General features: G+C 45.4%; 1 protein-coding gene across 2 annotated transcripts in view; it reads right to left on the bottom strand.

Annotated features, from left to right (window-relative positions):
• The window catches only part of NDUFV1 (NADH:ubiquinone oxidoreductase core subunit V1), a 170,916-nt gene that overhangs the window by 114,018 nt on the left and 41,873 nt on the right, over positions 1-15,025 (bottom strand). For both annotated transcript variants that reach the window (XM_069628913.1, XM_069628912.1), the window contains one exon: positions 11,455-11,564. In XM_069628913.1, coding sequence (XP_069485014.1) covers positions 11,455-11,547 — 93 coding nt within the window. In that variant the 5' untranslated portion in view covers positions 11,548-11,564. The remainder of the gene's footprint in view (positions 1-11,454; positions 11,565-15,025) is intronic.

The following is a 15,025-nucleotide window of genomic DNA, read 5'->3' as shown; positions in this document are numbered from 1 at the left end:
TGTGCTGACTCATCAGGTGTGGCAGGCAGGCTGAACCTGGTGGGCGTGGCTTCAGAAGCTCAGCTATATAAGCTGCTCCATACTTACGGCCGGTGCTTCGCGTTAGTGTGCATTTGCATGCAACGTGACGCTCACAGCCACTTGGACCAACTTACCTTTGAAACCAGGCATTCTCCTGCATACTCACCTCCAGGAAACCGGTGCTTCATCGCTTCATCTGCAGAATCATCTCCTAACATCCAGTGATCTTGATCTTGACGCCGCAGCACCGCATCCAGGAACTCGGACCCTGTGAAGAAGAAGAGACAAGGTTAGAACATCCATCCTAGGGCCACGCTGCATTTGAACCCCGCGCGCCCCCTAGTTAACTTACCAGCTACTGTACCGCTGCAGCTTCGTTCCTCATTCCCTCCGGCTGTCGCCTCGAGCTCTGCAGCTTCTGCCGGGCCGGCAACATCACCTGCAAGGGAAGAAAGCAAAAGAGCAAACATCAAAAGTGGAACGGACAGCAATACAAGACAACAGACTTTACAATACAACAAAAACAGACGAGGAAAGACAAAGGCAAACAGGAACACTTACCTGGAGTATAGTGGCTTAGTCGCAGCAGGACTGGACTACTACATGCAAGGGACCAGTGAAGGAACTCGGTCCAGATCATACAAGCGCCCCTGCCACAAGCAGCAGGATGGAGTGCTGCCCAAAACGAATCAACAGGTGAGCTTTCCAGGTACAGCGCATTGAACGGGTACCATGGTTTGGGAGAAGGGGTCTGGAAGGGGATCAGGCGCACAAGCTGGCATACTCATGCCCCCTATTCTCCACGCAGGAGCAGTCCTGAGCAGCATCACCTATTACCACCAGTCACCACATAAGCACAGAGGGCGAAGTCGGACCCGAGCGACCTCACCCTGCGAGCAGATGTAACTGCAATCAAGAAAACCATCTTGAAGGTCAACAGTCTCAAAGGACAAGAGTGCAAAGGTTCAAACGGAGCACCCATCAAGAGTTTCAAGACTAAATTCAGATCCCAAACCTGCACCTGGAAAGGGGACGGCGGGAACACATTTGTGAGCCCTTTTGAAACTGGGTACCGGAGGAAAAGCATACAGAAGTGGTACTGACCAATCCACGAAAAACGCGTCCCCTAAAGCTCCTCTGAGGAAATTCCATTGAGCAATATGTCTCGCACTTTTGGACTGGTCGCAAACAGATCCACTTGAGGGGTTCCGCAAAGGGCGAAGATCTCCTGAAGGACTTCCTGAGCTAACTCCCACTCGTGGAAGACTGTGCTCTGCCTGCTCAGAGCATCCGCCGCCGCATTTTCCTCTCCGGTCAGATGAAATGCCGAGAGAGAGATTCCTTGCTGTATCGCCAAGAACCAGAGCTGCATCGCCTCTATGCACAGCGGAAGTGACCCTACACCTTTCTTTTTGTTGAGGTAATGCATGGCCACTGTATTGTCCGTCATGATCAGGACACTCTTCCCTCGCACAAACGGCAGAAAAGCCTTCAGGGCTAGCCTGATGGCCCTCAGCTCCAAAGGATGTATGTGGAGTTTGTACTCCGACGGAGACCAACGATCGCTGGTGGTCAGCTCCTTGGCGTGGGCTCCCCATCCTGTGAGGGAAGCATCCGTCACTACACGGTTGCCAAAAAGGCTCTCCCTTCATCAGATTCCCTTTGCTGGCCCACCACCGAAGATCCTGTGAGACCGCAAGCGGAATCTGAAGGAGATCCGACATCTTGCCAGAGTATTGTGACCACTGCGTCTTGAGAGCCCATTGAAGGGATCTCATCCTCAATCTGGCCTCTGGCACCAGAAACATGCAGAATGCAACCTTAAGAATTTGAAAGCCGGGAGACTCTGGGCATGTTGAAATTTGTTGACCATCTGGACAATGTGATGAGCCCTCACCTTGGGTGGCAAGCACTTCCCCAAGGATGTGTCCAATACAGCCCCGATGTACTGGAGCTTTTGGGAAGGTGTCATATGCTACTTCTTGAAATTGAGGGAGGAGCCCAGCTTGTGAAGGGAGTGGCAGGTGAGGCGGAGATGATCCAAGGCTTGTTCGGGAGAACGCGCTCGGATCAGTCAGCCGTCCAGGTAGGGGGTAGACGTGAATCCCCCCACTCCTGAGAAACGCTGCCAACACCACCATGAGCTTGGTGAAGACCCTCAGGCGGAGGTCAACACAAATGGCAGGACCCGAAACTGAAAGTGCAAGTTGCCACCCTCAAATCTCAGGTATTTTCTGTGCTTTGGATGGATCGCACATGAAAATAAGCATCCTGTAGGTCCAATGACACCAACCAATCCTGAAGTCGAAGGGCTTGAAGGACCTGAGAAAGAGTGACACTCTTGAACTTGTCCTTCCTGAGGAACTTGTTCAAGCAACCCAAGTCCAGGATGGGTCTCAGTCCTCCGTCTTTCTTGGGAATCAAAAAATATGGGGAATACCAGCCCTTGTTCCTCTCCGCCACAGGCACTAGTTCTATAGCACCTTTCTTCAGCAGGGTCAAGATTTCCTGCACAAGGAGCAGATCCGGAATCTTCAAAGAGTGCTTCCCCGGTGGATTGTCGTGAAGCCGACTCAGGAAGGAAAGGCAGTAGCCGTGGGCTATTGTTTCCAGAACCCACACCATCTGAAGTGTTGGCTCGCCACTCTTGGAGATGCTGAGACAGTCTGCCCCCAAACGGCGAACAATGGGGCCTGGCCTCATAGCTGTTTTGGCGCGGCAGTGCCTGAAGGCAAAGAGGCAGCTGCTTGAGCAGCTTTGGCACCTCTTTCCCCCCGTCCACTACGACGAACTTTACAGTGGCCCCTTTGACCAGCCGCTCCACTCGCTGTACCAAAAGAGTAGTAACGAAAGGAACCACCCCTCCACTGCTGCAAGGTCAAGTGGGAACCCAAGAAACACAAGAACAGTTTTCCTAGTAACCAACAACGACTCTGAAATCGCACACGATCTGATGGACTTGTCCCAATACTCTGATGAACAATCTGAGTCGGAGCTGACAATGCTACCCTGTGATTCGCAGGACTACCAAAAGCAACCATGTGAAAAAAGTTAAAACTACAAAGTCACCGTACACTGTGTCAGGAGACCCAACTTCTCCAACTTTCCCCGACTCTGGCGGAAAAAAGATCAAGAGCAATTGAGCGATGCAACTGGGGTGAAGACCCAAACAACATGCTATCCTCCTCCGCCCCAGGTCTGAGCAGTGAACCGAAACACCATGATAAACAGAGGAATAGAAGGAGTAGTCATAGGACCTCGTGCGTACGATCCCAGACTGCGGGGTTGACTAAGCGAAAACTGGAGGTTTCTCCAAAGAAGTCCTTAACTCGACAAAATGGTAGAAAACTAAGCACAAGGACTTTAAGGAAACAGGACCAGAATTTACCAACAGGTGAAGGAATGAAGCCTGGGTCGACAAGAATAAAACAGAAACCGAGTTAGTGAGCAATCTCTCAAATTAGAGAGAATCCTAGACAAGGGAGATTACCTAATATTAAACAGAACAACAGTCACGACAGTACTTCATTGTGTCCCAAACCTGAGGCAAATTCTCTCTAACGACAAAGATTGAGGATGACAGCCGATCGGATAGCGTCCATCTCCACATTCCATCTCCAATGGTAAAAGGGATGTTGCTGGAAGCGGCAGAAACCTTGTTGATGTTGGGTTTTGACCTGACGGAAGTAAAACCCTCAAACTCATCAAGGTAAAAAGAAGAGGCAGCAAGAGGATCAACTGCACCTCTGGAGGGTGCTACCGACACACCCCTGGAAACCACTTTGCGGGGGACAACACAAGAGAGACCAAGCCCTTCAGAGATCCTTTGAACATCGGTCGTTTCCCAAAAGGCCCAAGAGCAAATTTAAAAGTTACATTCAAAGCTGATCCGTCAGCTGGAGCACACAAAGGAGACCATGATCCCAAAAGTAGACATTGCGACTAGCAAGAAAAAGGAAAGTGGTCTTGAATCCCGGAAGCACTGGCCCAACAAGTTCGCACATAGCCACCCGAGAAGAATCAACTGTGCCCATCCGAGCAAGATGGGCACACGATAGTGGCTTACATGCTGACGATGTTTAAAATGGCGTTGTGGAACACAAGGCGATTCAAACATTTGACAGCGCCAAGTGACGTTAACCTGGGGGAATATGATCTCCTGTGTTTACAAGAAACTTGGCTAAGGGATAGACCTTATTTGGATGGATACGAACTGATCCGCTCTGCTTCTACTAGAGAGGTTAAAGGACGCCCAACATATTACTGCGATAAGATCTGGCAGTGGCCCAAGCTTGGTAAAAACTATCTTCTCCAACCTTTTTGCCCACGAACTTCTGATGAGTTGGAATCACCCGATGGATTCACCAAATCAAGTGAAACTGTGTTCTTTGGTTGTGATAAACCTCTATTGGAACCCTCAGGTAGTTGCTAATGAAGTTTTTTTGAACATGGTCTCAAATCTTATCGATAACTCATATATCATAGTATGCGGAGATCTCAAGGTGAGTTCTTCAAAAAGAGACCATGGTAAAACACGTGAAAGAAATGGTAAAACACGTGAAAGAGGAACCTTATGGGTGTCCCTCATGAACTCCAGGGATCAACACACTTTAACAGCGCAAGCAGAGGAGGGGGGGAAAAAGAACCTGTACCAACTTGTGAAAGGGGTAGTCGATGCGCAGACATTGATCACATTTTCGTATCAAGAGATCTCCTCCAGCTCATCACATCATTTAATGTGATTCGGACAACTGGATAGTGGTGACAGAATAAAATAAACAACAAATTATGTCATCAGTCGAAAAGTGTAATGGGGACACACGATTAAGACTAAATAAACTTGCAGTCGAAAAGCTAACGCAAGCCTATGCTGAGAATATAGGAACCAACAGTGAGGCCTCGAACCTCTCCACAGTTGACTAGACACAACTCATCAGATGCCATTGATCACGAAAACGAGGCCCAAATAGAGAGCAGGTCCAGAGAATGCACACATTTGATGCACTCCTAGTTGAAAAAAAGAGTACTGAGAAGAGCCAAAAGACTAGCAGCTAAGACAAATACCCTAGAAGATATAGAAGATGCAAAGATCGCGGCCATTAAATATAGAAATTGGATCTCCAGCTACAGAGTGAAAATGTGCCAGAATGATTCTGAACAAATATTGCAAGTCTTTGTGGTAGAAAAGCGAAAGAATTTTGGTCCCTGGTCAAAAGTACAGTGACAAATGCGAGAGTTGTTCAACAAAACAATGTCTCAGAAAACAAATGGGTAGAAAACTGTTCAACCCTCTACCAAAAAACTACCACCCTCACATATCATTCAACAGAGTTCTTAAGTACACCATGGGACATCCCTCACAACGTAGATGATATCTGGAGGAAACTCCAGAGACTAAGTACCTCAAGAGCACTGGGCCAGGATGGGTTAGCCAATGCCATTCTGAAAGAACATACAGAGGAATGGGAGCTTTTCATCCACAAGGTAATTGAAAACATCTCCAAGTCACTCAATCCCCAGCGTTTGGAAAACAGCAACAGTTCCCATCTTTAAAAACGGTAGGAAGGACAATCCGATGAACTATCGACCGATCGCAGTCCTACATGTAATTGAGAAGATCTTTGGCTCCCTTCTCCTGCAACGGTTCCAAGAGTGGACACAGAATGTGGGCTGCAATGATCCCTTCCAAACGGGATTTGTAAAAGGAGATTGGTACAACTGCAACTATTCTTCTCCCAAGTATCCTGAAAGGGAGCGGTTTGGAAGGTAGACCAAGAATCTTTATGGCCTTTGAAATGTACACAGCAAGAGGCGTTCAAACAAGGATGTCCGCTCACAAGAGCACCGTTTAATTTTTATTTGACAGATCTTCAGGAGTTTGAGTCCATACTTAGGTCCTTTCCTCAGACTATAGGAGAAGTTTATTTGCCATGTTTTTTGTACGCTGACGACCTAATTCTAATAGACCAAATGGCATTTGGCCTTCACCATCAACTTGACGCACTCCAGAAATACATAAAAAAACACAACTTGGAAATAAACAAAGAAAAAACTTTTTTAAAAAAAATGGAAAGGAGAAGCTACAATGGTTTTTAAGATCAAGCAGGTCAAACAATTTAAATATCTAGAGTGATGCTGAACCACAGCTCAGTGAATTCTGCAATGCAGGAATTTTTGTGAGTGAAAATAAAAGGCCTTGGCCAGCCAGGCAAGTGCCATGGACAGGAAATATTGCAGTTTCTCCATGACACCGGTGTTGAATTTCTATAAAGGCAAAGGTAGTTCCTTCTGTGACCTATGGAGCCGAGGCCATGCCAGAAATACCAACATAAATATGGCCAAAACATGAGGGTGCCTTTTGGAGACGAGTGCTGGGTCTGCCGAATTCGACCCCTGTTCCGCTAATATGAAGAGAATTGGACTTGCTATCTTTACAGGCTCTGGTTGAATGGAATAGTTTAGCACTGTTCAGAAATAAACACTTAACCAAAATGACCAAAAATCTGAAATCATCAAGGAAGAGTTGACGGAGGGCACAAGTAAAATTCTAAACAGCTGGGTGGGAAAAAATAGATTGAAATTGGTTGAAATCAATTGTGGGGTTGGACCTCAGGTCTTCAAGAAATGAGGCGAGCGTGATTGGATTCGTACTCTTGATGCTGCCTCTACCTACCACCTAACGGCAAATGTACCAATGGCCTGTAGAAAACTAAATTCACCTTCGAGTTACTTGGCGAAGTTCCCAAGCAGACCTTACCGTGACAGATTTCTAAGGATGCGATTAAACCTCCTCCCTACCAACGAGATAAAAAGAGGCAAATCAGGACAAAACAATTGCCAATTTTGCAAGGAACTTAATAAGGTGGAGATCCCGAAACATCTGTTGCTGTATTGTCAAGGTTTAGTGGAGGAGAGAGAACTCTTTCTAGGACAGCACTTCTTAAAGTACCAATCATACATTGTTGTAGACTGGTGGATAGCTTTGACGAGCAGAGAGAGGATATGTTTGGTGATAGCGGTGTTCTCTTTTTTTAATAAAATCCTCCCGCATGAAGTGACACAAGATCTATGGTATACAAGGTCAACTAAGCCAAAAAGGATGAGGAACCAGTAATTGAAAATGGACTAAAATTCACAATAAAGACTAGGAATGAAAAAAAAATAAAACGCAGGTCTTAATGAGTCAAGATCTTACTCAGTATCATTTACATTGCGAGGAAAAAGGAATGCTCAATTTAAAGAAAATATTTAATGTTTTGTTTGTAAAAATTATAACACAATTAAATAAAAAAAGTTTTTTTAAAAAAGGTTACAACACGACAAGCCCCTACCACCAGTGTGTGGCATGGTGGGGTTAGTCAGGGGATCCTCCACATGCCACATGCCACCCCCTTCCAAGCATCACCAGACATGCGGCAGAACCTGCCCCACCTTGGCGTCACCACGCTCCAGCCGCAAGAGCAGGCAGTGGACTTTGTCACAGGCTACAGACACCTAACTGAGGAAAGCATTTAAATTGTACATGATGTCTGGATTCTAAATCGGGGAGAATTCCTTTAGACACGCTGAACAGTGCTGGTCCACAAAGAGGGACGGCCATATTTCAGAAGCGGTGGCTTTCCACAGACTAATTGGTCTGGAAAAGCAGGAGCAAGGAGGGCAGGGGGGAGAGAAAAGGATTCCCAGTTGTGATCATCGTGAGGATTTTTTTTTTACCATCACATCTCTCGTTCAAGCTGAATTCCACACAAGACTGCACTTACAGTTTGAAGAGACAACACTGCTATGCTTCAGAGTTCTAAACTCGGTAGCAATCATTTGAAAGCTATTTTGAAAGATATCAAAAGGGGGCTTGGCTTCTTCAATATCTCGAGCCACCTCATAGTGGTCTGGCACTGTATACACTGCGGGTTAAATCTGTGCGTGTCGCTAGTCTGCCATGGACAGAAGCACGCATGCTACAAAGAGTGAATTAAAACACACTGGGATCTTCTCTCAAGCCTTTCAGTAATTCATCCTCAACTTAATGTTATTTTGCTAATCACCATATCTGCAGGTCGAATTATATGTCCTTTCCAATGATTTCCCTTTACAGTTCAGAGACTTTTGAATATAAACATCTCAATTTATCACAGGACCACTCTGTTACTTTGTATTTCACTTCAATCGCCTTTCGCTTGTTCAACTTTACTTAATACGGCGGTGCCTCCTCCCTTGAGGAAAGCCTGCTGTTACTTTCACAGTATAAAACAATTGTGCAGACGTGCACGTGGTTACCCGGTTTCTTTCATTTCACAATGGACAATCACTTTTCCTTGAACGTGTATATCGCTCTGCAAGCAACCTAGGCTTGCAACATTGTTAACACTCGCGTCTTTACAAACCGGGATCTTCCCTCAGCCAAGAATTCACCAGTTGTGAACGCGTTCCTCTGTTCATTCGCGCCAGAGGTCAGAGTCTTTCGCTGCCCAGCAGACCTTCTGGGATACTTCTGGCATCCCGGGGAAACAAGTAGCCTTCTGGCACATCAAAGGAAGGATTCCTCCAGCTTCTCATCAGTCTTTTCGGCACCACTCTGGTTTCACTGAGACATGCCTCCCTCGCCTTGCGTTTCTCTGCATTCACTTGCAAAGCCTTGGCATCTCAATCTATCGTTCTCCCCAGTCTGGTTTTCACACACCTTCGCTCTGTGAACTTTCTAGTACCCAGCCTTGCTCACTATCTTTCTGTGCTCCACCTTTTGTACTCTGAGGTAGTAAATGTGTTTCAGGTGTGTGTAGTGGGGACTGAGCGCCTGACCCTGCCTGGCATTATTAGTGGGACACGGCCATTGTATATTATTAGTGGTAATCTTCCTAGCCTCAGTCCTCCTCTTCCTCGTCTCAGTAGTTTGGCGGGAGGATGGGGATCATGGGAGCTGTAGTATCCCATGAATTCAGAGGAAATAGTGGGTAGATAGCTGTCAGGAAATGGGGATACCATGTCTCACCTTCAGGTGCCTCGTCCCCACTCCCAGAGGACCCCTTTCCCAGGTGGTCCTCGCTTGTCCAGCCCCAGGGTCGGGATCCAATAGCGATGGCCTTTCCCTGGCCACCTGAATAAGGGATCCCCGGGGACTAAATTGTGAAACACCTTCAATGTGTGCTAGATGGTGTTTTACACCATCTAGCACACATTACCAGAACCATCCTTAGGCCCTAATGTGGAACACCTAGAATATGATATATGATATGATATGGCATTTGTAACGCACCTATACACAAGTGTTTCAATACCAGCGTCTCCCACCCCACCGACTCCTCAGACACACAGAATCACATAGCTACAAGGAGATGCACGTGTCCAATAGACACCCTTGGCCTATACCCGACCACAACATAATATCATCACAAAGATGCACACAAATCACCTCGAGAAATCAGACTGGCAATGGCATGGAGCGCCTGGATTCAGGCCACCCTGGCAGGACAAGCTTCATGCTGATCTCACACATGCCCCTTCAATGCACATCACAATTCAGTGGTCAGCAATCACACAAGATAATCATCAGCACCATAAGGTTGTGCAAATTGCAGAAGTGCACTTAAATGTCAAGAAACATGTTAGAACACTTCCCTAATCGGACTGACAAGCAATTTCAGTTCAGAACCACACAGCACACTTTAACCAACTGGATACCAAGTAACTCCCAGCAGCATGTTTCAACACTCTCTTGTTTTTAAACTGATCAACAATATAAACTCAGGTATCTCATAAGTGATATTTTATTCTTTCACTTTCTTTAGGTTATAAAACAGCCTCATTGATATATTGACGTACCGATGGTGTACACCACAGTGTCTAGTTAAAAAAAAAAATTTACTTTGAATATACTAGAAATTAGACTTATGTGCAGTCTTTACATTCCTGGTAACGTTTGCATTAAATGCCTCGAGTATTCACCTCACCGATGATGCGAGTGCCATCAACGCATCGTAGTGACATCGCAGTAAAGAACCCCTGGACCCTTCCTGCGGGTTCTCAACAATTCGGAAACTATTCAGGACAAATTCCCGATCCATACATGTATCTCAACATTACCAGGTGCATATTACCTTCCTGGTATCAAGCTGAAATAAGTATGCATGGACAAGAAAAGTGATATTATATTTAAAATCTGATCATAGCATAAACAAAAACAAAAAAAAGTTTTTCTATTGCAGGTCAGAGGAAGAGTAGCCCTGAAGAAGACAACGGGTTCATTAAAACTAGCCAGTGCTCAGCACCAAGAGTTTTCTGGCCTAGGCGCAGTAGCAACACCATAATTAGTCTTAGCTAGCACTTTCATAGAGACTTTACGTATGTTATCACCAGGTCCAGCACTTGCTCTTGCATGTTCATTATACTCCCTCCCATAAGAGGGAGAATTTGGGCAGCATTTTAGTCTAATACGCTGATGCACATGCATACTTTGCACAAGCACCACAATACTGTAAAGAAATTATATAGCAGGATTGTGGAAACTAGATTTCCAACATATTGCTAACAGTATTACTGATGTTTCCAGCATGTGCTTTTCATGCATTTTATGTATTTAATTCATATATTTGTATGCGTCTCTCGTATCTATGTAATTTAAATATCCCATCTCCCATGAGTCTATGTGGTGAATCATGTTTTTCCTAAGGTGGGAACCATCAGCTTTGTCTTTTGTATAAACATGTATGTATTCCTATAAGCACTTTATCAAAATAAATACATATATTTTTGTCTAAATAATTATGATGCATATTTATCTCAGGCTGGTTACCAAACAGGTAAATCTGCCACAATGCACACCAAGTTGTAGGGTAATCCATTATTTATACCTAATTTTAGGACATTTTCTATTAAAGAATCACCCATACAGAATTTGTGTGGTTTAACAGAACACTTCCCTTATGCATACTGAAAAGTTACAGTGCAGGAAGAAATGTAAGCATTCCTTGCATTCACAGAACATATAAAAACAGGAAGAGGCAACGCAGGCTTCCATCACACATACTGTAATTACATCACTTGAACACATCACTTGCAACAAATGAGCAAGAGATTACTATACATCAGCAGGCACAGAACATATAAGTGATAAGATCTTCTCTAAAACACATACAACTGGTGCAGTTTAGCCAAAAACAGTTCAAGCATATCACAGTAAATTCAGACACAAAACACATATTACACAGGGAACAGCTGTTCCAGATTATGCTGTGATGCTAAATAAAAGTCTATATATTGTCCTTTTCCCCTTTCCTAACAAAAATTAAGAATCATTTACTAGTACTGTAGTGCAAGTTTACAGAATTCTGAAAGGCCTGGTCACCAAACCCATGCTCTCTGAAGAGTGCACCACAGCTGGAATGCACAGTAATGTTTTAAAGAAAATGCAGGAATATGCACAAGCACTGCACTCACCTGAGCAGGGCCTGAGGTAGTGAAGCGCACCTGTGAGAGGCCAGCACTCTGTGAAGGGAGAGGGGCCCGGAGGGCCTGTCTGAGTGCAAACATCCCACAGCAGCTGATATCTACATGAAAGAGAAATCAACACACATGTTAGAGGAGAATGCAACGGGGGACCCACAGAAGAGGCTGGGTGATGGGAATGTGGTGACCGTGGGGGCGGGGGTGGGAGAGGGGGGGGGGAGAGGAGGCAGGTGCCACCTCCTGCTCGAATATATAGCATGAAGGAAAAATATGGACAATTTTTCGAGCTTCCCAGTCCATCAGCCTTAGTAAAAATAAAAAAGAATCCCCTAAAAAGGAAACAAGCCCCCCCCCCCCCTCCGGCAACTCAGTTACTTCTAGAGAGACAGGCGTAGGGTGGAGTAATAATTTCCCAGGAAGGGGGGGGGGGGGGGTTCAGTGGACAAGGCAGCGGCATGAAATGGGGGCGTGACATGAAGAAAAAAAAAAGTGGGTATTCAAAACTCAACTCGCCAGCCAATTTGGGAAAGGTAAATGACAACCTAGAACCCCCTTGACTCAGAAGGGATATGCAGCATCAAACAACCATGCCACAATACAGTTACTGCCCTGAGGACCCCTTTGCCAACCTGCAGAAACACCTGAACCCATAGTCATGTAATCCCTGTTAAACAAGTAAAAGGGTAGGTCTTTTTAAAAGTAGGAGCAACCCCATCGCTTTGCTGGAGCCAATTGTTGCTTATAATCAACACAGATGGACCAGATCGGAAACAACAAGAAATTTGTTTGATGAGCACTACAAGCTGTTTTTTGTATCCCGCTCTGGGACCGTTACCATAACCTGGACCATCAAACTGAGCAGAGTGGTTCAATCGCTGTTTCTTTAGTGTGCATAAGACCTTTTTGTGTTTGGCTCACTCATCTGCCCATCTCCTTTCATTTGGGGTGCCTGGCCAGTCGCTGTGGCTGTCTGTGCAAAGAATGTGCCACCTTCAGTGGAGTGCTGGGGGAGGGGGGAACACTGTGCTTTCATTTTTCTCGCAGTAGCATCGTAGTAACGTTTCGGATGTGTACTAAACAGACTGGGGCAGTGAACTTAACATTTTTACCAGTGAACAGCCTCTTTTACCATGCTAATACATTTTCTAGTACCATATACTCAAACTGGCTTTTCCTTGTAGTACAAAAACTGTTATTTGTGCCATGTTCTTCTATATTGCTAATTGCCAAGTAAGGACATGCACTTTTGTGGCCTTCCAGAGGTGTGCTGCCGGGGGTGGGGGAAATAAAAGAGCTAGCTGGCGGCTGAAACTCTTTTGGGTCTATCTGGTCCCAATCCACACTTAAAGCAGGCTATGACCTGTACCTGGGCAGAATTAAGTGTAAGGCTGTCCCAGATTGGACGGTCTGCACCTGTTTGAATGTTGCAGGTCCCCTCCACAGTAAGGCTGAGACAGCCCTCAATCTGTATAAAAGGGGAAAGCCTGGATTCGTTTGAGATAGTCGACCACAGAATCGAAGCATTTGAAGCTGAAAGCATGCCAAAGACCAGTCAGAGGAGTGCTGCTGCGATCGGCATTAGCCAAGTCAACCACTGGGTTTCAAACACTTGCCTTCAATCAACTGGGAAGACCTGAATCGGGTTCCTTCTTCCTATGGACTAGTAGGAACAAGTCTAAATCCCTGCTCTACATCCATTGCAGTTTGAAGGTTGGAGCCATCACCTGGTCTAAATTGGGCCTGTACACCTGGCTGGAACTGGATTGCAGCTTTGCACCAGCCATTTTTCTAAACCCCCCTCCACACACTTTAGTAAAGTAATATACACTGTAAATAGCTAAACTAAGTTGTAATGTAAAGTGGTAGCTAAGTGATTTTGGTGCTTTGAAACAATGTGTATATATGGGTTATAGTGAATTTACTTAATGACAATTGGTTGATTTTACCAAGTGCCATAAAAAGTATATTTTGTCCTTACCTATAGGACCTCTGTTCCTCAACATGCTTGTTAATTGTACTTTGCAACAAGCCTACATCCTTCCAACCCCAAATTGCTCAACCAAACCTACCATTGAGTTTGGATAAAGACTTTCGAGTGAAACTGGGTGCAACTTTAAGATGCCTTCTGAGAACTTCGCACCATACTATGTTCTGAAAAACCCACAGAACTGGAGCAGAGGTCTGCGAGTTATGACAGAGAAACCTCTCTGAATTAAGTTGTGCCGAAGACACTCGGACTCTTCTGTGAGTGTTGCATTTGCTTAACTGTCTGGTGGCAGAAAATAAATTCATTTGTGCAGCTGAATCCATGGTGGCCTAGAGGGTGCCCCCTAGTTTCACAGCTAGACTTGGTTCCATTGTGCAAAAAGAAATGGAGTAATATATGGTTGTGGCCTCTGTCTGCCTCTGAAGGCAAGGGCCAGGTCTGGCAGGACAACTGAACGATGTCCTGAATTCCTAGAGGAATTCACAGAGTGTTGGCATATAAACATATAAAAGTGGCGAACAATAGGAATTGGGTGGTAACCAAATGTTTTCACACATGAACCCTCCAGAACGGAAACATTCAGAATCTAATCTAGACGTTTTCTCCATCACTTCCAGAGAGGACTAGTTATTCCTCCTCACATGAATCAGTAAGAGGTACAAGCACTGGAAAGCCCAGAGTGTTAGTAAAGGATAGTAGCCAAGACCTATTGCTCCAAAACTTAGATCTATCAATGATATTACAAGTTAATCTCATATCCAAGATGTCCACCTTATTACACTGCCAAACTATAACCAAGCTACAAGTATTTGTCATTCCTCCGGTCCAATGCATTTTCTGGTGAGCAAGTCATCATGACGCTTGCCTGCAGTACATCCACATCACAAATTGAACTTTTGTAGAAAAACTTGAGACCAGCACAACCACTGGTGAACTCTAATTCTCCAAGTTCCAAGTTTCACAGCTAGTATTTTACTACTGCAAATCCAGGTCTAGGCTGTCCTGCCCTATTTACACTGGACCCATTTTTAACACTGGGGCTTAACGTATTATCAGTGCCAAATTTTGCTCAGTCAATCCATCAGTTCTGTGGATTTAGATTGCGGGACACCCAGAGTTCCAGACTAGTGGATTTGGTTGCAGGATAATCTGCTGGATTTTTATTAGCAGTGATGCCAACTGTGACAGGGCCAAAGATCTGTCTCTGTCAGTTGCTGGAGGGACCCCTCTCAGCCTGGGGAGGAAGGCCTAGAGGGTTAACCCCAGAGACAGAGTTTGGGAGATGGGATTGCTCCAGTTCCTACCCCTACCCCTGTGCCTGGTTGCATGCCAACCACCACTCCATCACTCCATCACTCCATGCCTGCACAGCATTATTCTAACCAGTGTATTAATCTTGGTCTCCCAGAACCTGCAAGCTCATTAGCCTTGATAGCAGCATCACCACCACCACCACACTACGGTACATGGAGCACCGAACAACAAACAACCGGAAGAAGGAAAGAACCAGCAAGAGGACCGTCAGTCGCAACGTAACCTAATTCATCTTGAGAATCGGTACACCGACTTGGCAGG

This window comes from Ambystoma mexicanum, chromosome 12 (genome assembly GCF_040938575.1).
Source record: "Ambystoma mexicanum isolate Mex_15411 chromosome 12, UKY_AmexF1_1, whole genome shotgun sequence".
Lineage (NCBI taxonomy): Eukaryota > Metazoa > Chordata > Amphibia > Caudata > Ambystomatidae > Ambystoma > Ambystoma mexicanum.
This window is presented reverse-complemented; position numbering and strand designations above follow the sequence as displayed.